The 22,573-nt window shown below is 57.6% G+C and overlaps 1 protein-coding gene across 3 annotated transcripts in view; it reads left to right on the top strand.

Annotated features, from left to right (window-relative positions):
* The window catches only part of ADAMTS2 (ADAM metallopeptidase with thrombospondin type 1 motif 2), a 234,129-nt gene that overhangs the window by 132,346 nt on the left and 79,210 nt on the right, over positions 1-22,573 (top strand). For all 3 annotated transcript variants that reach the window (XM_062188545.1, XM_062188544.1, XM_062188543.1), the window contains exon 4: positions 5,231-5,433. In XM_062188545.1, the coding sequence (XP_062044529.1) occupies positions 5,231-5,433 (203 nt within the window). The remainder of the gene's footprint in view (positions 1-5,230; positions 5,434-22,573) is intronic.

Raw genomic sequence — 22,573 nt, 5'->3', positions numbered from 1 at the left:
TTGAGGCTGTGGCATGGTGGCTTCAGCCTCCGCCTGCAATGCTGTCTTCCCAGGGTGGCGCCAGTTTGAGTCCTGGCTGTTCCACTTCTGATTCAGCTCCCTGCTAATGCGCCTTGGAGGACAGTGGAAGATGACTCAAGTCCTTGGGCTCCTGCACCCATGTGGGAAATCCAGAAGAAGCTCCTGGCGCCTGGCTTTGGCCTGGTCCAATTTACAGGCTGTTGTGGCTATTTGGGGAGTGAACTGGCTGATAGAAGATTCTCTCTCTCTCTCTCCTCTCCTCTCCTCTCCTTTTCCTCTCTTTGTAACTCTGCCTTTCAAATAAATAAATACATATTTTTAAAAAGGGGGACGTGCTTTCTGGTTCTTGGGTTTGAGTACCAGATTGTCTTATTCAGTGAGAACCTTCACGTATTTCTGTGAGCTCCTATCTAATCCATATGATGTTTTCAGTAATTGTATTAAAGTGCACGTGTAACTGTGCACTGCTCCCTGGGCCCTGCTGAAGCTGTTAGGAGCCCCAAGCTGCATGTCTTCTTGTCTTTGCCATGAGTATTTATCAGCCCATCCCCCTGAATGTCGTGGATTCCCCTGACTACGATAACACCCAGCTTCTTTTTGTTGGCAGTTACATGGCACGTGTTTATTCGTCCCATTTGTTTTAGCCACTTCTGTCATTGTGCCTTGCACGAGTAATCCGTAGCTGGGTTTTGTCCCAGCACAAGGCCCTCTGCCTGTCATTGTACTTTGTTTCCCCCTCCCTCCCACCCCAGTCTGGCCTGCCTGGCCCTGCTGCACCTGCCCATCCTGCCAGCCCCACTCCCTGCTCCCACGAGGACCCTGACCCCTCTCTGCATCCCTGCCACACTCCTGTCTGTGGGGCAGTAGGGAAATGGAGGTTTCCTGACCCTTTGGCCTCTCTCTGCGACATGCCATGGGCCCTTACTGGCAGGCTATAGAGAGAAAGGTGGGGGAGAGGCTGTCTCAATTTAGGGAGAAATAAGGGAACGTTCTCCCTGAGGAGCTGACACTTCAGCTGACATCTGAAGGGCAGGAGAAAAGAGGGCAAGGTCATTGCATAGAGCAGGCACAGTGCATGGCACTGGGCTGTGCCTCTCGCCTCCCAGTGGTGTGTGCTGTGAGTGGTTGCGGGTGCCAGTGGGGAGCAAGCGCGTCCCCGCCTGCAGGGGCTCTGGGGGCAGCCTCAGTGGTAGCAAGAGCTCAACTTCGAGGACTGAAGATCGCTTCCCCTGGGCCTTGCAGGGGGCTCCTGCAAGGCCTGGTAAGGGCTTCAGTTTGGGCAGCAGCAGACAGGGCAATCCAGGTGAAGGGGCTGGCCCAGCCAAGGGGCTTGAGGTATTTCACAGGGGGTAGTGATACCCAGGCGCCCTTGACATTGCTGAGCTGGCGCCTGCCACTGATGCTCCTGGGGCTGCAGACCCAGGCCCACATCCTGCGTCTCCAGGCTCAGTGTGCTGCTTTCCCAGGCTAACCCTTGGTGCTGAGGAAGTGCAGAGCCACAGGATCTGACCCAAAGGCCTGGCTGCAGGCCCCAGGCCATGTGGTTTGACCGAGCGCTCTGATCGTCTTATCATTCTGCTCCTCTTGTTCCTTGCCACCTGTCTGGTGTTGCTGTCACCAAGCGTCTGGTGCTGGCGAATGGCTGAAGAAAAGAGACTCCTGTGGCTTGTGTTCTGGTGGCTGGAAGGCTCAGATAGCATGGTGCTGGCCTCCTGGCAAGGGTCCCATGGCGGCATCACAGTGCCAAGGTTGGCATCGCAGTGGTGGGACATGCGGGGGACAGAAAGCCAGACAGAAGGTCCTGGCTACTCCCAGAACAACCTGCTCTTGGGGAACTAATCCAGTTCCACAAGACTCGACTCACTCCTGTGATGACCCATTCTTGAGAGCGGAGCCCCAGGGACTCTGGGACCTCCCTCCGGGCCCCGCCTCTTAAAGACTCCATGACTTCAACAGCAGCCACCCCACTGGGGACCAAGCCTACATCACATGAACCTCAGCAGGGAGGGGGTGGGGGGTGCACTCATACCACAGCCAAACCACAGCATAACTGAAATGGGGACAAGCGTAAGAACAGGGTGCAGTCGGTGTGGGGACCTGGCTGATGGCTGAGACAGCGCATATCCTGAGAAGGCTGGGCCACTCCCAGGACATTGGCAGGTGCAGCCCTCAGCCCTCGTACTCAGTGGTGCAGGCAGTGTGCTTTGCCATCTAGGATTGTGGGTGATCTTGGCTGCTCTGACCTGCCTGCTCCCTGCTTCCCTGGCTGGCTGTGGCTTCCTCACTCCCTGGGGAGGAGTTCTGTTCCCTCCATCCGGTTTTCTCACCAAGCTGCTGATGAGTTCTTTGGTGGGGGCCTTCTCTTCCATTCCAGACACTCTGAAAGTGGGGATGGCTTGTGGATGCTTCCTGCTGCCTTCAGGAAGGGTCCTCAGACACAGGAAATGCCGGGAACTAGCGAACTCTTTAGTCACAGATGGAAAAGGTAGGGTCCTGGGGCTGGCACTGGCACAGTGGTGAAGCCACAACTTGCAATGCTGCCACCCCCAATCAGAGTGCCAATTTGAGTCCCAGCTGCTCTTCCAGTTTTCTGCTGATGGGCCTGGGAAGGCAGAAGGTGATGACCCAAGTATTTGGGCCCCTGCCATTCATGTGGGAAAACACGACGGAGTTCCTGGCTCCTGACTTAAGTCTGGCCCAGACCTGGCTGATGTAGCCATTTGAGGAGTGAACCAGTGAATGGAAGACTCCCTGCCTAACGCCCACCCACCCCATGTGTGTATGTGTGTGTGTGTGTATGTATGTGTGTGTGTCCCTTTCTGTTGCTCTGCCTTTCAAATAAATAAATGTCTTAAAAAAAAAAAACAAAAACAGAAAATAGTGGTGCAATACTAATAATTCTGCTTGAGGTGGAATCGCATTTCCAAAGCCTTTTTAGAACTCTCCGCCCTTCTGCACGCACCTGTAGCATGCCGCTGAGTTGGAGGCTGTGCCTGCCTAAGCAGCTTCGCGGTGGGCCCCGGCCCAGCTCCGGCCCGACGGCAGCCTCCATGTCTTCCTGTCGGGGTGTCTGGGGTGTCCCTGCAGGGGACTCCAGGGTGAGGGTTGGGGGCACACAGTGATGCCTGCGAGGACAGGAGGCATGGAAGGAGGCGGCAGACAGACGGCAGTAACCCAGGCCCCCAGTTTATAGACCAAGGTTACCCCAGAGGGTGGCCCTACCTCCTGATTTCTCAAGAGAGATGGGATATTCTAGATTTTTTAAAAAAACATGAACGCATTCAGCTTTCAAAACTGTCAACCAAATTAGGTGTTTCTTAAAGACCTTGCTGGCCCTGCCGAGGGGCCTCCGTGGCCTGGCTGTGCCCTGTGTGGGGCCCTCCACTCGCAGGGGCGGAAGGGGACAGCCAGTCTGTTTCCCAGGGGAAGAGTTCTCCGTGGAAATTACTGTCTTCCTGCCTCCCAAGGTGGTTCTGAAGGTGAGCAGCTGTCCTGCTCATGGGAAAGGCAGAGAAATAAATGTATAAAAATAGAGCGGCAATTCCTCAGCCCCCTCGGCAAGGTGGAAGGCATCGGCACGTCCCCAGGGAGTCCAGGGCTGGCCCTGGTCCGCTGTGGGCCGCCGAGCTGAGTGTTTGCATTCTGCACAGGCACTGCCCCTGGGGCTGCTGGCCCCAGAGCGGCACTTGCCAGTGCATCCGTGTGTGCAAGCACATGTGTGTGCACATGTATGTGCATATGTGTGAGCGTGAGGGACAGAAACCTAGGCCGCTGCTCAGCCCTGCCCCCAGCTGCCTGCTCCTCTCTGCCAAAGCCCTCATCTGCTTCCACTTCCACTCCTCCCCAGGGTGCTGCCCACCGCGGGCCCCTGCCTCCTACCTGCAGCTCTGAGGCAAGCAGCGGGGGGAAGGCGAGAGCTCCCGGCTGAGACTCGGTCTTCCCAGCTGTGAAATGGGGACAAGGCCTCACACCTGAGATGCCTGTGGTCAGCACTGGATGAGGAGATGTGTGCCTGGGGCCAGGTGGAGGGGGCGACCTGGTGCCAAGCTGGGTGAGTGGCTGGGCCACCTCCAGAGCCTGTCAGAGCTGCCCTGACCTGTGTGGTGTGGCCCCTGCTCTTATCCGTGGTGGGTAGAGGGGACAAATGAGAAGAGTGGAGGTGCTGTGGCGGGAGCAGAGACAGCTGGGCTGGGCTCTCCCCCCACACCCAGGCTGCAGGGAGGCTGGACCCGGACCCGGACCCTACCCAGGGGTTGGTGGTGTCACCTGTGGTTCTTAGTGCTTCCAAGGACAGGAGCCTCGGAGCACCCGCCCTGGGAAGACCTCAGGGAAGCAGGACCCTGGAGTAAGGGCCTGGCTCGGGAGGCTGCCAGCCAGGGCCCTGGCGCCCAGGCTCGGCGGGCACTGGGTCGTGTGACTGAGGCTGCCATCCATGGCAGAGCACCAGCCCGCCCAGCTTGGCTGCCACCCCCCCAGAGGGCTGCAGAGGATGGCTGAGAACGGGCACGCGGGTCCCGGGAGCACTCCAGACCCAGCAGGAAGGCAGAAGCCTCAGCTGTGTGGACTGTGAGAACGACATCCTGGGGCCCTGGTCTGGCTGCCCACATAGCCAAGTGCTGGGCCTATGGGGGCAGACTGGGGGAGCTGTCCTGAGAGGCGCTAACCTTGGTCCATGCACCATCTTAGCACGAGTGGCAGGTGCATTTCACCCGGTGGGGGATGGGGGAGGCCTGGACAGGAGGAGGGGCCTGAGCCTGAGCGGAAGGCCTGGGAGGGGGCTGGGCTGTGGGACACACGCTATCCGCTCTGAGCCTTGGTTTCCCAGTTTTAATGGGGCCGTGGCACCTGGGATGCCCACCCCTTGGGAGTGTGTGAGTAGGTGGAGCGACCCAGCTCTGCCCACTCTCACTCTGGGCTGTGCTTTGGCCTCTGTTTCTGGGTGCCAGTCCCGGACTTCCCACAGCTGTGGTAATCTCACGGGGGCACCGTGGCCCTTGCTGTCAGGAGCTGGGGAAAGGGCCAGCCTTGAAGCCACCGAGGTGTTGGTTTGAGCCTGCGGAGTGGGAGCCCACTTGGCAAGTCCCCATTGCCCGTCCCTGGGGCTCAGCTTGCTCTTCTGTGAACTGGGCACCTGAGTTCAGGGCGCTGTGCTGAGCTGCATCCTGCAGAGAGCTTGGCCGCCGCTGAAGGCTGGGTCCTTCCCTTGCAGGGACCTTGGCAGGCAGCCTGGACGGCCTCAGCCGAGCGCTGGGCGTCATGGAGGAGCGCGTGAACAGCTCGCGGCGGAGGGCGCGCAGGCACGCCACGGACGACGACTACAACATCGAGGTCCTGCTGGGTGTGGACGACTCCGTGGTGCAGTTCCACGGGAAGGAGCACGTGCAGAAGTACCTGCTCACGCTCATGAACATCGTGAGTGTGGCCGCGGAGGCGGGCGGACTGGGGGGCGGGGGGCGAGGCTGGGGGAGGGCGGAGCCAGAGAGGCTGTCAGGCGGGGAGGGGTGCCCAGGTGAGCAGGCGTGAGCGTCCCCAGCCTTCCTAAGCCTCAGTGCGCTCACCTACAAGGGGGCAGCATTTCTGCCTCAGCAAGCCTGTTGGCGGGCTAAGCCGTTTCTCACGCTCCACGGTCGTCAGCATACCCATTCTCTTGATGTTTGCCCGCTTCCTGTGACGAGGCAGCTGAGTGTCTGTTAGAATGGACAGGCACCAGTCCCGACTTCCCCTTGACGTTGTCAGAGGGACTGAAGATTGAAGAGGGGGTTCCTTTCTCCTCGTGAGCCTGGGCTATTGAACAGGTGTCCTTGTGTCACCTGAGTCTCCTGGGGTGCCTGTCCTGAGTGAGGCAACGCTGAGTGAGGCAGGGCTGGCCCTCACCACGGGCTGGGCACCTGCTGTGTGCAGTGGGGAGACCCCTCCTCTCTCCCCGGCTCATGCTGACCCGAGCCACTCTGGGGATGTGGGTGTTCAGCCTTCCAAATGCAGGCGTCCAGGGAGCGTCGTCCTGCTGGGACAGAGAAAGCCTGGTCAAGGACCTTGTAGCCTTGAACTTGAGGGACCCGTGAGTGGGCGATTGGCGGGGAGCGGTCTGTGAGCCGAGGCCAGGACTTACAGAGGGCTGGAGATGGCGGTCAGGAAGGTCTAGAGCAGAATGGAGCGTGTCACCACGAGGTGCTTCCCAGATCCAGCTGCAGGAGGGCAGCAAGGGGCACTCAGCTTTGCTTCTCTGAGCCAACTGGTGAGCTCCTGGGGACCCACTGGCACGTGGTCGGAGTCCCAGGCCCCCCGGGAGAAGAGCCAGCGATGGCAGGAGGGAGGACTGAGCCGGCTGAGCGCTGAGCAGGCACTCCTGACCCAGCGTGCACCTTGCTGTTGGCCTGCGTGGACGAGCCGTCGCCCCCTCTACAACTCCACCTCTTCCGCTGCAAAGTGGGCTGGGGGCTTTTGCTTCTGAAGTGTGTGTTTTATTCTGCAGACCGTGGCCACACTTAATCTCGTATTCATTTTGAAGATGCATTTAATGTCATAATAATAATAATAATAATAATAATAAAAGCATGAGTGCCAGTGCTGAGCTCCTAATGGGTGACTATGTGCCAGCTCTGTGTGCTGGCTGCTCATCAGGCAACATCTTCAGAAATCTTTGCTCTGAACCTGTAAGACGAGAAGGCGTAGAACCTTGTCTGTCTCCCTCACCCCTGTTCCCCTCCCACCCCCCCACCAAGCATTACACTGTCTTGCAACTCTGTAGAAAACAGGACTGTGCTTGGAATTAGAGTCCAGGTCCACTTCTACCCTCACCTTTTCCAGCTGTGCCGGTGGGAATGCTGCTGCAGTCTGTGAGCCTTGGTTTTCTCATCTTTGAAATGGGTCAGTAATTTCTGTGTTAGTCGCTTTTGCATTCACTCCAACAGATTTTCTGCTTGGATTTGACTATATGGAAACTTAATTCGGTTATGGTGTTTATAGGCGGGGCCTTCTGGGGGTGATCAGAGTGGCTTAGGTCACCAGGGTGCAGCTCCTGTGATTGGGCCCTGGTGGCACAGATGCCCACACATGCACCCGTTCTCTTGCTATGGGGTATCTTGTGCCACCTTGGCACTCTGCCAGCCACAGTGCCATCCCCCGAGGCCGAACTGAGGGATGGTAGGCCTCCAGGGAGTCACGAGCCACAGCTAACCCCTCTCCTTAGTAAAGTCAGCTGGCCCCGGGGGACATCGTTAGAGTGATGAGGTGGAGTGACCAAGGCCACACCTGGGCCTGGGTGCTGGCGGGGTTTGGTTAGCACAGTGTCGGAGGCTGGAAGTCCGAGGTCGGTGGCCCCGCTGGTTCGGCCTCTGGCGAGGGCCTCGTGGTGGGTGACATCACAGCAGGCATGCGTGTGGGAGGGAGTTATCATAGGGTGAGATGGGCAGCCAGACAGGGGCCTGAGGGACAGGCTGTTCTGTTGTAACAGATCCCTCCAGAAAGAACAGCTTGCTCACTCCGCAGATACAGTGCCTTCTAATCCCCAGTAACCCCACCACCTCCCACTCACTCGGCCTCCTCCACCAACCTCGCCACACTGTGGGCCTGAGCTCCTGGCTCATGAACCCGTAGGGGACAGACACAGCCAAACCCCATGGTTTCTATCTGGAGGATGTGTTGTGAGCGTTAAATGAGATATTGGAGGTGGGTGTGTCTTCCGTCTCTAAGTGAAGTGTAGCCTTGCTTTCCTGACGCTGGTGGTAATTAGCTCAGCCACAGTGCAGGCAGAAGCTTTCCCTGGGAGTCAGGCATCCTCCTTTGTGAGGCTGGGGCCAGGCCCACCTTTGCCCTGGTGTGAAGGTCCCTGTCACAGGCAGCTGCTCCAAGGTCTAGAAGGTTCTCTGTTTTAGCAGTTGACTTTGGTTCATTCATACTCTTGTGAGCCAGTTGTACCCATTTTGGATGAGACAGTGAGTTTCCAGAAAAGCATGAGAAATACCAAAGTTTTTTGTTTGCTTTTCTCTTTTTTAATAGATATTTATTTATTTGCAAGGCAGAGTAACAGAGGGAGAGACAGAGAGAGAAAGGTCTTCCATCCACCAGTTTACTCCCCAACTGGCCGCAACGGCCAGAACTGGGCTGATCCAGAGCCAAGAACCAGGAGCTTCCTTTGGGTCTCCCACATGGATGCAGGGGCCCAAGGACTTAAGCCATCCTCTGCTGCATTTCCAGGCCACAGCAGAGAGCTAGATCAGAAGTGGAGCAGCCAGGATTTGAACTGGTGCCCATATGGGATGCCAGCACTGCAGGCGGAGGCTTAACCTACCGCACAGCCGCATAGCGCCGGCCCCTTAAAAGTTCTAAAGTTACAGGTTATCATCACAACAACAACAAGATTCCTAGGGATAAATCCAGCAGTTGAGAGAGAATGGCTGGCCCATGCTTATTTTTCCCGGGCACACAGATGTGCATTTACTCCTTTGGCAAATGTTTGTTGTCCTACACACAGTGGTGGATCCTGCAGGGCCAGCGGCATGGCTCAGGGAGACTCGGGGAGGAGGGGGAGTGCGTGTTTGGGATTTGAGCTCCACTCCCCCCTCCACAACCAGGCAAGCTCCAGCTGGCGTTGCCCACCCAGGAGAAGGCAGAGCTGAAGCTATGGGGACTCTGCGGTGGTCTTGGGCAGGTGGCACTGCTGGAGAGATGACCTTTGGTGGTGGTGCAGAGGTGCTCGTTCCATCCTGTCCAGTCGGTGGCTCCTGAGCTACCCTGGCTCTAGTTCATTTGGCGTGTGGCGGATGCGAATGAAGCCCCGGATGTTGAATGACTTTGTTCCGGTAGAATGTTCTAACTGTGGTAGAACACACAGAACATAAAGGTTCCTGTCTTCACCATGTTTAAGCGCACATTCCGTGGTGCCAAGCGTGCTCACCTTGTGGAGCCAGCACCACTCTCCGTCTCCAGCTTCCTTCTCATCCCGTTGAAATGAGGTTCTGTCCCCTTAAGCACTGACTCCTCACTCCCCACCTCCGCAGCCCCTGGCACCACCACTATACTCTCTGCCTCTGAACACGACCCCTCTGAGTACCCCTCTGAGTAAGTGAACTCATACGGTGTTGGCTCTCGAGGTGCGTGTGTGTCTTTTATTTTCCAGGGCTGAGTAATATTCCAACTGGGTATTCACCTCAATTTTTTTTTAAATATCTATTTATTTATTTGAAAGTCAGAGTTACACAGAGAGAGAAGGCAAGGCAGAGAGAGAGAGAGGTCTTCCATCCGCGGGTTCACTCCCCAATTGGCTGCAACGGCTGGAGCAGCTGATCTGAAGCCAGGAGCTTCTTCTGGGTCTCCCATGTGGGTGCAGGGGCCCAAGCACTTGGGCTGTCTTCTACTGCTTTCCCAGGCCATGGCAGAGAGCTGGATCCGGAAGAGGAGCAGCTGGGACTTGAACCGATGCCCATATGGGATTCTGGTACTGCAGGCAGTGGCTTTACCCGCTACGCCACAGTGCCAGCCCCACCCACTCCATTTTGTTCATCCGTTCATCCCTGGAGGGACACTGGGCTTGCCCCTGACTTACGGCTGTTGTGAGCAAAGCCGTGACCGTTGGTGTGTGGGTTTCCGTTTGAGATCCTTTTTCCATTCCCGGGGTCGATGCCTAGGAGGGCCTTGCTAGGCCCTGCGGTGGTGGACCCCAGGTTTAGTTTTTGTAGAAACAACCCTGCCCGTGCTGTGGGGCAGCCACAGCATCGCATGCTTCCGCCGGCAGTGCCCAAGGGCTGGCATTCCTCCATGTCCCTGTGTGTACTCCTTACTCCTGTCTCCTGGTGGGTAACTGATCCGTAATTAACTTGCACTGGGATTGAAACTGTAGGTATGGTGAGTGTCTCCTGCATTGATCAGCACAGCGCAGCCTGGGGAGATCCATGCACAGTGGACCCGCCCACCCTGATGTGGGTGAACCTTGGGGCCACAGCCCCGCATAGTCCTCAAAGGCCTGGCCAGTACCACTGACCTTGTGGCCCTAGCTTGTCCCCAGAGGAGGGCCATCCTGCTCTGGAAGCATGATGTGGTGAGGTCCCAATGGCTGGGGCTCGGGATGCAGACTCCGGGGGAGGGGCTGCGGTGGGTGGTGGCAGGCCTGGCCCCACCCTGGCTGTGCCCAGTAGCCTGTGGCTCCTCCTCCTCCCCCTCTCCCTCCCCCCCCTCCATTTATCTATCTGGGGCTGGCGCTGTGGCACAGTGCCTGCAGCGCCGGCATCCCATATGGGCGCCGGTTCTAGTCCTGGCTGCTCCTCCTCCTGTCCAGCTCTCTGCTGTGGCCTGGAAAAGCAGTAGAGGATGGCCCAAGTCTTTGGGCCCCTGCACCCACGTGGGAGACCCGGAAGAAGCTCCTGGCTCCTGGCTTCGGATCAGCAAAGCTCCGGCCGTTGTGACCATTTGGGGAGTGAACCAGTGGATGGAAGATCTCTCTCTCTCTGTCTCTACCTCTCTCTGTAACTCTATCTTTCAAATAAATAAAATAAATCTTTAAAAAATATTTATTTTATTTATTTGAAAAGAACAGTTAGAAAGAGAGACACAGAGAGAGATCTTCCATCTACTGGTTCACTCCCCAAATGGCCACAACATTCAAGGCTGGGCCAGTGCGAAGCCAGGAGCCAGATGCTTCTTCAGGGTCTCCCATGTAGGTGCAGGGGCCCAAGCACTCAGGCCGTCTGTCGCTGCTTTCCCAGGCACATTAGCAGAGAGCTGGGTCAGAAGTGGAGCAGCCAGCACTTAAACTGACGCCCATATACGATGCCGGCACAACAGGCGGTGGCTTTACCCGCTACACCACAGCACCAGTCCCCTGTGGCTCCCCGTTCATCGAGGGTGAGCTTGGCCTACGGGGCACCCTTGAGGATCTCTTTATGGGGAAAGGTTGGCTGAGGTCAGGGTCCCAGCAAGGGACAGACAGGTAAAGTTCATCCAACACCCCCGTTCCCCACTCTGCTTCCCAGTCTCCCTTGCAGCTAGCTCGGGGCTGTGCGGCCAGTTTTGTCTAACGGCCCATGTGCAAGGAAGCTCGCTGCTTCTTTTTCCCTGTCATGGCAACCTTGGAACCCCCTGTCCCAGAAGGCACCGCTGCAACGTGGGATGGGGCTACCCAGCCCGCCCTGGGCAGCGAGTTGAGCCAGGGCGTGCCCATTGGCCCTGCTGGGCCCAGCCCCGAGCCCTGGTGCATGCTTTGTTTCCGTTCCACAGCCTGCCCTGTTGTGTCCAGGCCAGGGATACTACTGTGAGTGAGACAGGACCCAGAGCCTGTGCCCAGGCTCTGACTGCTGGGGAGGGGCCCCAGGCAGTGCTCAGGGAAACTTCAGATAATGATAAAGAGCAGGGAGAAAGTGATTGTGAGATGGAGAAGGAAGCAGGGCTGGGAAAAGTGGGCTATTCCGCTCCCATGCAGGAAGTGGGCAGCCAGCAAGGACACAGGGAAGGACCTTGGAGCCGAGACTGATATTGTGGTGCCTGTGGGGGGGCTGGGGGTTAAGAGAGCAGGTGATGCAAAGGCCCTGGGGCACTGTTGGAGAAATGAAAATGGGCTGTTATGGTAGGCAGGCGGCAAGGTTGGGAGGGAGGTCAGAGGCGGCAGGGCCAATCACGGTGGTCTCTGTGGCGAGGGAGTGAGAGCGGTTGAGACGTCTCTCGGGCTGAGATTTCCTTTCTGCACACATGGGGAAGACAGTTTGTCCCCCTTCACGGAGGAAAGTGGGGGTGAATGGAGGTACCCCGTCTTCATCTCAGACTCCCTGGAGGCCAAAGGGTTTGGAATTGCTCTCTGAGTGCTTTGTGGGAGCCGCCTGGGCGTGCAGAGGATCCCCCAGCATTGAGACCACCCCCCTCCAACCCATTCTGGCACCCTCGCCACTCCAGCCTCCTTCTCCTCCTTAAATCTCGAAAAGTAACATTTTTGCTTATTAAAACGTTCTATATTTAACACAGATGATGTTTTATTTACGAAGGAACATTAGGTTAGATTTATGAAGGCGCACGAAGGTTTTCTCCCAGCCGTGATCTACCGCCTCATTTTCACCGCGGCACGGCACTGCGCCGCTGGTCGCCTCGCTGTGGCCGCCGCGTCCTTTGTCCGGACTGGCTTCGCTGCAGGACCTGCTCGGGGAACAAAGCCCGTTTCCCCGTGAGAGGTCAGAGATGCCGCGAGCTGGGTGACTGCCGTAGAGCTGAGGCTGCCATTCATGTGTAGTCATTTCCTCAAACTCGCTTCCTAGAAGTCCACCCACAGGTCCACAGGTGGGCAGCTGCTCCGGCTCCCTGCGCCGGGGCCTTCCCTGAGGCAGGGCGCCACCTGCTGGTGCTCCTGGGAGCAGGTGCCCATCGCGCGTGCCCCCCAGTCCTTTGCAACTGTGACAACCGGGTGGCACAGCTGGGCCGCATTTTCCTATTGCACCTTGGGTTTATTGGGCAGATGAGCTTAGATCCTTAGGCATGTGTAGATTTTTTAAACGGAGACCATTTGTGTGTATGTGTGTGCACCTGTGACCCACCTTAGCTTCCTGGGATTTTAGTTTCTTTCTCGTTAACTCTGAAAAGCCTTCACATTCAAATAAGGGACCTTTTGTCCATCACATGTGTGGAAATATTTTCTCCAGTTTTGTCGTTTGCCTTTGGCTTGTTCTGTTTGGGATAGTTTTTAAAAAATTTTTATTTATTTATTTTCATTTTATTTGAAAGGCAGAGACAGACATACACACACACACAGAGGAAGGCAGAGAGAGAGAGAGAGAGAGAGAGAGAGAGAGAGAGAGAGAGAGAGACCCATCTTCCATCTTCCATCATTTGGTTCACTGCCCAGATGCCCACAGTAGCCAGGGCTGGAGCAGGCCAAAGCCGGGGCCAGGAACTCAATCCAGGTCTCCCACATGGTGGCAGGGGCCCAACTACTTGAGCCCCCCACCCCTGCTGCCTCCTTCGTTGTGTATCAGCAGGGTGCTGGATTGGAAGTGGAGGAACTGACTCCAACCAGGTACTGTGATGTGGGGTGTAGGCACCCCAAGGGGCGACCCAGCCATTGCTCCAGATATCTTCAGGTGGCTTCTGCCAGCTGACATGGTGGCGCATGGTCCAGCCCAGCCCCCTCGCCCCGCCCCCCCAGCCCCCAGCCATTTCTGCCTTGCTTTCCCCAGCCTTCTGAGCCTTCACTGCATTTGCGTGTGGCCATGGCTGCCAGGGGCTGTGGTCAGCAGCGGGGTTTCTCTCAGCCCCTCCGGGGTGTCTGCAGAGGAAGAATGAAGGGAGAATTCCTGGGAACCAGTCTCCTTAGGTGCACTCTGTTAGTACCTCTTGTAACATCTGGCTGTCTCCAGATCGCCAGGATATTATCCATGCCCCCCACTTGGGGGAATGCTGGCCCGTAGGCAGAGCAGGTATGAAACTCCTGGGGCCTAGTGCAAAATGGAAATACAGGGTCTCTTGTTCAAAATGCAGGGAACAGAGTTATAAGAATGTGTATCAAGCCTCTGGCTTTCTCCCTTCCGTCTCTCTCTCTCTCTCTCAACCTGACAAGGGTTTTAAATTGACTTCCTAATATCATTCCAAGTAAAGAAAATTGGCATTTTAAACTGTGATCATGTATTTCGTTGTTCCTCTTTATATTACGCAATGCCTATCTTAAATGCAAGTGTTACAGCATTTTGCTTGTATTCGGAATCACCAGAATTAAGCACATTTGTATTTCAAGGCTTATCCCCGGGGCCAGTGCTGTGGCGCAGCGGATTAAAGCCCTGGCCTGAAGTGCCAGCATCCCATATGGACGCAGGTTTGAGTCCTGGTTGCTCCTCTTCCGATCCAGCTCTCTGCTCTGGGATATCAGTGGAAGATGGCCCAAGTCCTTGGGCCCCTGCACCCATGTGGGAGACCCAGAAGAAGCTCCGGGCTCCTGGCTTTGGATCGGCACAGCTCCGCACATTGTGGCCAATTGGGGAGTGAACCAGTGGGTGGAAGACTTCTCTCTCTCTCTGTCTCTACCTCTCTCTGTAACTCTGTCTTTCAAATTAATAAAATAAATCTTTAAAAAAAAGGCTCATTCCCAAGGGCACCCCAAACTGCCCGGCTCTGATGGGCTGGAGTAGACACCTCCAAGAGGCCACCCCACTTACAGGGCGTGCTGGCACAGGTGCCCAGACCCCCTGAGCTTGCAAGAGAGGGTGCACTCAGTGGGGTCTGACAGCTACCAGGCCCCCTCCTGCAGGCTACACAGGAAGAACACGTGGCCCCATGTCCTGGCCAGGGCAACCCCTCCTCCCAGTGCCGCCGCTCCGACCCAAGGCACATGGCTGAAGGTCATTGCACCTGTGTGCTGGCCACACTCAAAGGCACATACGAGGCCGGCCGCCCACCAGGTGTGCCCACCCACTGTGAGCCCAGCATGGGAGGGCCACTGCCATGCCCTGCCCTGAGAAGCCATGGAAGCACCAGCCCCTCCCTGCACCTGCAGGGGGCGGAGGGCAGCCAGGAGCCTGCCCTGGGAGTTGGGAGGTGCCGTACGAGCACTGAGGTTGCCTGACAGGTGCCCAGAGCAGCCCTCCTCAGGGGCCCGTTCCATGCCCCCTCCCCAGGCTCTGCTAGACTACATCCTGCGTGTTGTACCATGGCCCCAATCCCCTGTGCTCTTGGGTTCCTGCCCTGCAGCGCTCTGAGCCGGGCCAGCCCTTGGGCCATACACTCCTCCTTGGAGGCCCTGCAAGGGGGGGTCTTTCTTCTCCTGCAGCCGCAGCCCTTGAGGTCTCAGCTCTTCCCTGGGCTCGGTGGGCCTGAGTTGGGTCAGAGGAGCCCTCAGCGATGGTTCTGATGTCTTTTCCGGAACTATAACAAAACCCCAGGGGTGGGGGCTTTGGCAAAGGAAAGAGGGCCATTTGGCTCCCAGTTCCGGAGGCTCAAGGGCCTGGGGCCAGCGGCAGCAGCGCTGGGCTGGGACGAGAGCCTCCTGGCAGGTGGTGCCAGAGTGGCAGGAGCATGTGTGTGGAGGAGAGGGCCCACGGTGAGACGGGACGGCAGCCAGACACCTGTGGGATGGCCAGGCCGCCTCCTGAGCGCTCCTTTCTTCCCTCTGGGGCAGCTCCTCCCGGGCCTGCTGGTCTCTGCATGAACATCCTGGCCATCTTGCCACAGTGCCACAGAGCTGCCAGCACATGGGCCCCTGGGCGGGAGCCATGTGGAGACCACAGCAAGCCCTTGGAGAATGGGGTTTGTCTCCCAGCTGTGTAACGGGACTGTGAGCCCTGGGGCAGAGGCACAGCCACCCGGCCCCACTGGGGACCCAGTTGCTCCCACAGCTGGTCTCCCTCTGCCCCCATTCTGCTCCACCCTCCTGCTTTCTCCTGGACAGCAGCCTCCCTGGGTGCCCCCTGCTGGGCTTCTCCCAGCGTGGGCACTCAAGTCCCATTTGGCTCATCCTGCTGCCTGCTGCCCGGGGTGCTCCCAGGCAGGGCTGAGGTCCAGGCCTTTGAGCATCCCCGATCAGAGCACTGGTTCGAGCATGGATGCTCCACTTCCAATCCCACTTCCTGCTAATGTGCCTGGGAAGGAAGTAGCTGATGGCCTTTGGAATGAACCAGAGGATAGACGATATCTCTTTCTCTCTCTCTGCCACTCTGCCTGTCAAATAAATAAATCTTTAAAAAAATAAATAAATAAAATTAGGGGCCTGCGCTGTGGCGTAGCAGGTAAAGCCGCCACCTGCAGTACCAGCATCCCAAATGGGTGCCGGTTCGAGTCCAGGCTGCTCCTCTTCTGATCCAGCTCTCTGCTATGGCCTGGGAAAGCAGTAGAAGATGGCCCAAGTCCTTGAGCCCCTACACCCATGTGGGAGACCTGGAAGAAGCTCCTGGCTCCTGGCTTCGGATTGGCACAGTTCCAGCTGTTGCAGCCGATTAGGGAGTGAACCAGCGGATGGAAGACCTCTCTCTCTGCCTCTCCTTCTCTCTGTGTGTAAGTCTGACTTCCAAGTAAGATAAATAAATCCTTTAAAAAAAATGAAATACATAACCCAAGAATATAGTCATTTATTTTCTTTACCAGTTATGCACTGTGGGTAGCCATGTGTGCCGTGTGGCCAGCGATGCAGACGGTGAGTTCACACCAGCACTGCCACACACGTAGGAGGGGCACACTGAGCTGCAGCCTTAGGGTCTGGCTGCGACTCCACTAAGTGGTAGTTTCCAGCCCCATCGTGATCTGGTGGGACCACTGCCACATACATGCTCTGTCATTGACAAAGCATTGTCTGCACATGTCTGTGATATGTTAACATTAAAAAAATTATTTATCTAGAAGGCAGAGTTACAAAGGAGAAATAGACAGAGGGAGATCTTCCATCTGCTGGTTCACTCCCCAAATGGCCGCAAGAGCTGTGGTTGTGCTAGGCCAAAGCCTACAGCCTGGAACTTCATCCAGATCTCTTCTACATGGGTGGCAGGGGCCCAAGCACTTAGACCATCTACTGCTGCCTTCCCAGGTGCATTAGCAGGGAGCTGGACTGGAAGTGGAGCAGCTGGGACATGAACCAGCACCCATAGGGGATGCTGGCGTCGCAGGTGGCAGCTTATCCCACTGTGCCACAGCGCCGGCCCTGGCATTTTTAACGTGAAGTCTATCTGTGCCAAGACTTCAAGAAGTATAAAGCGTGGGCCCAGGTTGCCTGCTGCTGTGTGGCTTATCGCATCAAATGGAAGCTCTCATCTCAGTCCTCAACACAGAGGAACCTGGAGCCTCAATGTGGTCCCGAAATTTGGAGCTGCACTCACTTCAGATGCGAGCCAGGCCACGCGGTTGGAGACAGCCAACCCCTACCCCGGCGGCGTTCAGCCCGCTGCTGCTGGGAGCACACACCTGGAGTCCTGCCAGAAACCAAGTGCCACTTCTTTTGGGTGGCTAACTCTTTTATTTTTATTTTTCAGATTTATTTATTTATTTGAAGGGCAGACTTACAGAGAGGCAGAGGGAGAGACAGAGAGCGAGATCTTCCATCAGCTGGTTCACTCCCTAAATATCCACAACAGTCAGGGCTAAGCCTATCCGAAGTCAGGAGCCAGGAGCTTCCTCCAGGTCCCGCATGTGGGTGCAGGGACCCAAGCCCTTGAGCCAACCTCCGCTGCTTTCCCAGGTGCATTAGCGGAGAGCTGGGCCCGAAGTGAAGCTGACTCAGCACTCTGACGTGGAAGGCCAGCATCACCTGGCTGGGGTCTTTGTGTTTGGAATGGAGGCGTCACCTCCTCACACACGCTCTGAGCTCCACAACATCCCACAGCCCCTGGCAGCCACGCTTTGCCTTGCTGTCTTCAGCCCACCAAGCCCCTGTACCTGGAGCAGCACTTCCCTGAAGGCCATCTCAGGGATCTCCCACTGGGCCCGAGCTCTACCCTCAGCCCACCCCAGCCTTGACCTGTAAGGTCACGTTAGGGATTCTTTACAGGCGATCAGGTGAGCTGACCCTAGCAGCCATCTTAAAACAACTGAGCAGGAAGGGTGGCTTCCTGGGCAGCGCAAGTTTCCCCAACCGTGTCGACTGCTTGGGAGACTTCCCGAGCCACACAGCCCCTCCTCTGCTGGGACAGACATGCACCCTTGTGCCCTTTGACCCCCCACCCTGCAGCCTAAGGACGCGTGCCCTTTGACCCCCACCCCCACCCCAGAGCCTGAGGACGGTCCTCTGAACCTCGTGTTCCGTGTTCCAGTGTTCCAGAATGACTTCTATTGAATGAATGATTGCTCTCCATGCCCGGGCTCAGCTAGTTTCCTCTTTCTTAATCTAATGCAGAAGTTGGCCTGCACTCCCCACTCCCTTGCCAGTTTGCAAACAATCAGGAAGCGGATGGTGCAGTTTCTCACCGGCTTGCGAGACCCGGGGGCCGCATGGTGCCAGAGGGGCAGGGCCAGTGGTGGGACTGGAATGTTCTCTGCCATCGCAGGGGAGAGTTGTCCCATGCACTAGCCGCCCAACCGGCCACAAGGCGTCACCCGAGCCCCCTTTCATGTGTCTCTGGCTCTGTGTTCAGAGAAAAACATCTCTGAAACTGGATGCTAAAATTAGAGTTCCTAAAGTTCAGGCGGAGGCAAGAGGCCCCCCAAGCATTGGGGACACAGCACAGGGTGGAGAATTCTAAGCAAAAGCTCCCAGCCTCCCCCACAGCCTCCCAGGCCTGCTGATTCTGTGGGCTGCGGTGGGGGGGTGGGGGGGAGATGTTCCTGGCCCTGTTTCTGTTCCTCATGCTTATCCCGGTGGCCTGAGAGCCCGCCACACATGCCACCCGGAGACAGACGGCTGTGGGGGCCCGTGGTGTGTGTGAGGGAAGAAGGCAAGGCAAAGGGCACGGGGATGCTGGCTGGAGCCAGGTAGGAGGACCTGGCTGTGGCTGCAGGAAGTGGCAGGCACTGGGGCAAAAGGTGAGGCCTCGCGCTCCCCCCCTCAAGATGTCCTGGGTTTCATTCACTTGTGGTTATGCAGGAAGAAGCAGGCCCAACTGTTGCCAGATCTTTTTTTTTTTTTTCCTCTGAGAAGCTGGAAATCTAATTTTCATGGGAAAGCTAATTATTTTTCAATGTGAGCAACAGATTGAAATTAAGAACCTGAAAGGCACAGGTGGATCCAATATGACTCAGAACAACTCTGCTGTGTGGGCGGCCGGCTGCTTCCTTGGTCCTCTAGGAAAGGGCGGCTGCTTGCAGGTGGTGGCACCTCCCCGCCCCCCCCCCGCTCCCTCCCCCCCGCGGCTGTTGTGAGCCTCTCTCGGGCTGCACAGTGGAGCGTCTCAGCGTGCGCTGTCCCTGGTCACTCGCAGCAATCCCCGGGCTCTGGCCCAGGGCCCCATGGTGGGCACTGGGCTGTGGATGTGAGAGAGAGGTGCCTGACACCCAAGGGACTGGGTGCAGAGGAGGGTAGGGCAGAGGGACAGCCAGGAATTATGCTCACAGGAAAGTGGCCTGGGAGCTGGGACAGGGACCTCTCGGACCAGGGCCACTCCAGCTGCCCCTCACCCCAGGGACTCCCGCGGGACTCACAGGGACTCACAGCTGGGCAAAGATGCTCTTCGTGGTCTCCCCGCACTACCCCAGCCACTGGGGTCCTCTCTCCCTGAGATGCCACCAAGGCCCTGAGGGACTGGTATGGTGGTGGTAGGGGCTCTGGCCAAGGCATGGGTTCTCCCAGAATCCTTCAGGGCATGCTCTCCCTGCCACTGCTCCTGCCGGTGTCTGGACAACACGTGACCTGGCGGCCTCTCGCCTCCTGTTTCCACGAGCCCTCCTGCATGTCCCCTGGGCTGCCCCAGTTACGTGTCCTCCGTGCACAGAGTGGCGTACCCTCCCGCGCTGTCAAACACACAGCACATGTAAGAGAGTGTTTCCTGGGTGCTGGTAATGCCCCCCACAGCCCGCACACCACAGGGTAGGGAGAGGCACAGAGCCGTAGAGGGAACGCTGCGGTAGGGGTCCCCTGCACCCCCATCCCTGCCGTGTGGCGTTCCCTACCCCCTGCCCCAATGACAGCTGATGCGGGAAGCCTAGGAGCAGCCTGTCCTCAGCCTCCCCTGGAGAGCTGACGGTTGTCAGAGCGGGAGCTGGCGTCCCCATGGACAAGGAGGGCCAGGCACTGTCACTCCTCGATGACAGTTTGAGGCAGCTGTGTGGCTTGTTTCGAGCAGGCTCCGGCAAGGAGATGACAGCTGAGCCACAGAAGCAGACAGGACAAGCCGGGGAGGGCTGTCACTCCCGCCGCAGCGACCCTGGCTCCTACTCCCTTGCCTGGCGGCTCTGGGTGGTGTTTCTGGGCTGGCTTAGGGGCTCACATAAGGGAACCACAAGTTTCATTTCAGATTCAGAGAGGGTCTGCCTGCCTGAGTTTGCTTTGACGGTGAAAGGTTTGGCACATAGCAGGTATCTTTTGAATGAATGAGTAGATGGATTCCCAACCCACAGACTCCCGTAGAAGACACGGATTCCACTGGTCAGTGAAGTCGCAGGGCCACCTTCTGTGTGCCTGGGCTGGACACCGGAAGCCCCATGTCCCAGGGACACACAGTTTTTCATCACGGCAGGTTTGCGAGTTGCTCCCTAGAGTCGCTGCCCTGATGCCTCCCGCTCCCACTCCCGTGGGTGATGAGCCTCTCAGTTTCTCTGTGCCTCGCTGGAGGGACAGGATCATGGTGCTCACTTGCAAGGTGCACGTGGGGAGGAACCGGCACAGCCCTTGGAAGGGCAGAGCTGACCGATGAGGTGCAGCCGTTGTCCCTTCAGCCTGTGGCGTCTGGGAGCGAATCCAGCCCAGCCAGCTCTGGATCTCCAGAAGCTTTTGGCTCTTGTCGGGGGGAAACACACACCCACTCTCTCTAGCATAGCGAGAAGGAGACCTGGGCAGCCAGAGGCAAGGTCGGGGCACCCTCTGCCCAGGCGGGGAGAGGGTCACAGCGGAAGGGACTCCTTGAGCTGAGTGGTCACGGATTGACATTCCCCAAGTAGGAGGGCGAGGAAGATGGTGTGGCCTGCAGAGGGAACAGCGTGTGCGAGCTGGGGGCCCGGCGTGGAGAGTGGGGCCTTGGAGGCTGGATGGCGGGGTTGAAAGGAAGCTGAGCTGGGGCCTGGTCCTGAAGCTCCCTGTCTGAGGAGAGGGAGACGGGCAGGTGGTTCATCTCCCAAAGACCAGAGAGGGCATTGTGTGCCTGGGACAGCGTCTGAGTTAGCATAGCTCCCTGGGAATGTCACGTCGTCAGAGTGTATGTCCCATGGAAGCAGCGTGGTGGTCAAGATGATAGCGTAGGGGATGAGCATGGGCACCACGGCCATGGGCAAGGTGCTGGTGATGATTCAGGCACGGGGCAGCCCTCATGCTCCCTCCCGCCGCGTCTGGCAATGAGCCACACCCGTGGGCTACCCCTCCATGGCCCTTCCAAGCTGGAGCAGAAATGAACAGGGGGCCTGGGATGGGGGTGCTGGAGCCTCCAAGGAAGCAGCCCCCTCCTGTTGGTTCTGGGCTTCCTCTATAGCTGCAAGGGTGGGGGAGGGGACAGGGCATCAGGCTCTCTAGGTGTACCCATGCATTTTTTTTCTCTGCCCCAGCTTGGCTCTACACTCCTGGAGGTATTGTGAACCATCCAGAGGCCAGAGGTGGCTCGTGCAGTCCTCGGCTGTGGGCGGAGGAGGGGGGACAGGGAGCAAGTCTGGTGTGGGAGCTAAGCCTTGTGGTGCAGGGGGGCAGGGGCTGGGCGGTCGGACAGAAGCACCTCTGTCCTGGAGGTTGCCACACAGCCTGCAGGGTCTCACTGCCACCAAGGGATGTGGTTGCAGCAGGGAAGCGGGGAGACCTCTTCATTTTGCTGTTTGCTGAAGCTTCCTCACGGCCCCCTGCCCTTGCACAGGGCACAGAGCCAGGTGTCGTCGGTCTGTTGTGGTGTCCTCCGCCTCTTCTGCTTCCATGTCTGCACCTCCAGGGTCTCCCCCTGCCTCCTCTTTGGGTGGGTGGGCATGCCAGGGCCCTCAGGGCAGTAGGGAGGCTGCCCCAAGTCCTCTCGGCTTTTGCTTCAGGCTGGTAGTCTGATGTGGCTTCTGGGCTGCTCAGGTGCATTGGGCCCCTACCCTGTCCAAGTCCTGTGCCTTTGCTGCGCCATCCTCTCTGCGGCCTCTCCAAGTTCACACTCCCCTGCCTCCAGCCAGCACGGGCACGGGGTGGCACTAGGTCTTGCTTCTCAGGGCCTCTCTCCGAAAGGAGACTCCAGGGTTTGCACCTGGGCGGTGTGGTCAGGGAAAGCCGCAAACTCAGCAGAGCACTGGGAGCTGGTGACAGCCACAGGCACTGCCAGCAGCAATCAGTCCCAGGCCGCTTGAAGCTGGTGACTCAGACAAGAGCCCCGGGGGATCTCCAGATGCACCTGAGCTTTGGCGGCCCCAGGGACACTGTGGTTGTCTGGGGCCCAAGGAGCTACCGTTCAGCTCCAGAAAGCAGCCCGGGGCCTCCTGCTGTCGGGTTCCCGAAGACCCTCCTGGGTGGGTCCTGGGTGAAGCCCAGGTGGACCATGCGGATTTCCAAGCGCAGCTTCTGGTGGCTGACCCGCCTCTCATCTGATGCCTGTGTGCTACAGCTTTTTTTTTTATGATTTATTTATTTATTTGAAAGTCAGTTACACAGAGAGAAGGATAGGCAGAGAGAGAGAGTTCCTCCATCTGCTGGTTCACTCCCCAGTTTGCTGCAACGGCCAGAGCTGTGCTGATCTGAAGCCAAGAACCAGGAGCTTCTTCTGGGTCTGCCATGTGGGTGCAGGGGCCCAAGGACTTAGGCCGTCTTCTACTGCTTTCCCAGGCCATAGCAGAGAGCTGGACCAGAAATGGAGCAACTGGGTCTCGAACCGGTGCCCATATGGGATGCTGGCACCGCAGGTGGCGGCTTTACCTGCTTCACCACAGAGCCAGTCCTAGTGCTATGGATTTTTAAGACATTATAGCCATCAGCATCTTATTTTTTTAAATTTATTTGACAGATAGAGTTAGTGAGAGAGAAAGACAGAGAGAAAGGTCTTCCTTCCGTTGGTTCACCCCCTAA

This window comes from Lepus europaeus, chromosome 4 (assembly GCF_033115175.1).
Source record: "Lepus europaeus isolate LE1 chromosome 4, mLepTim1.pri, whole genome shotgun sequence".
Taxonomy (NCBI): domain Eukaryota; kingdom Metazoa; phylum Chordata; class Mammalia; order Lagomorpha; family Leporidae; genus Lepus; species Lepus europaeus.
The sequence above is the reverse complement of the archived record's forward strand: the minus strand, read 5'-3'. Positions and strand labels throughout refer to the sequence as shown.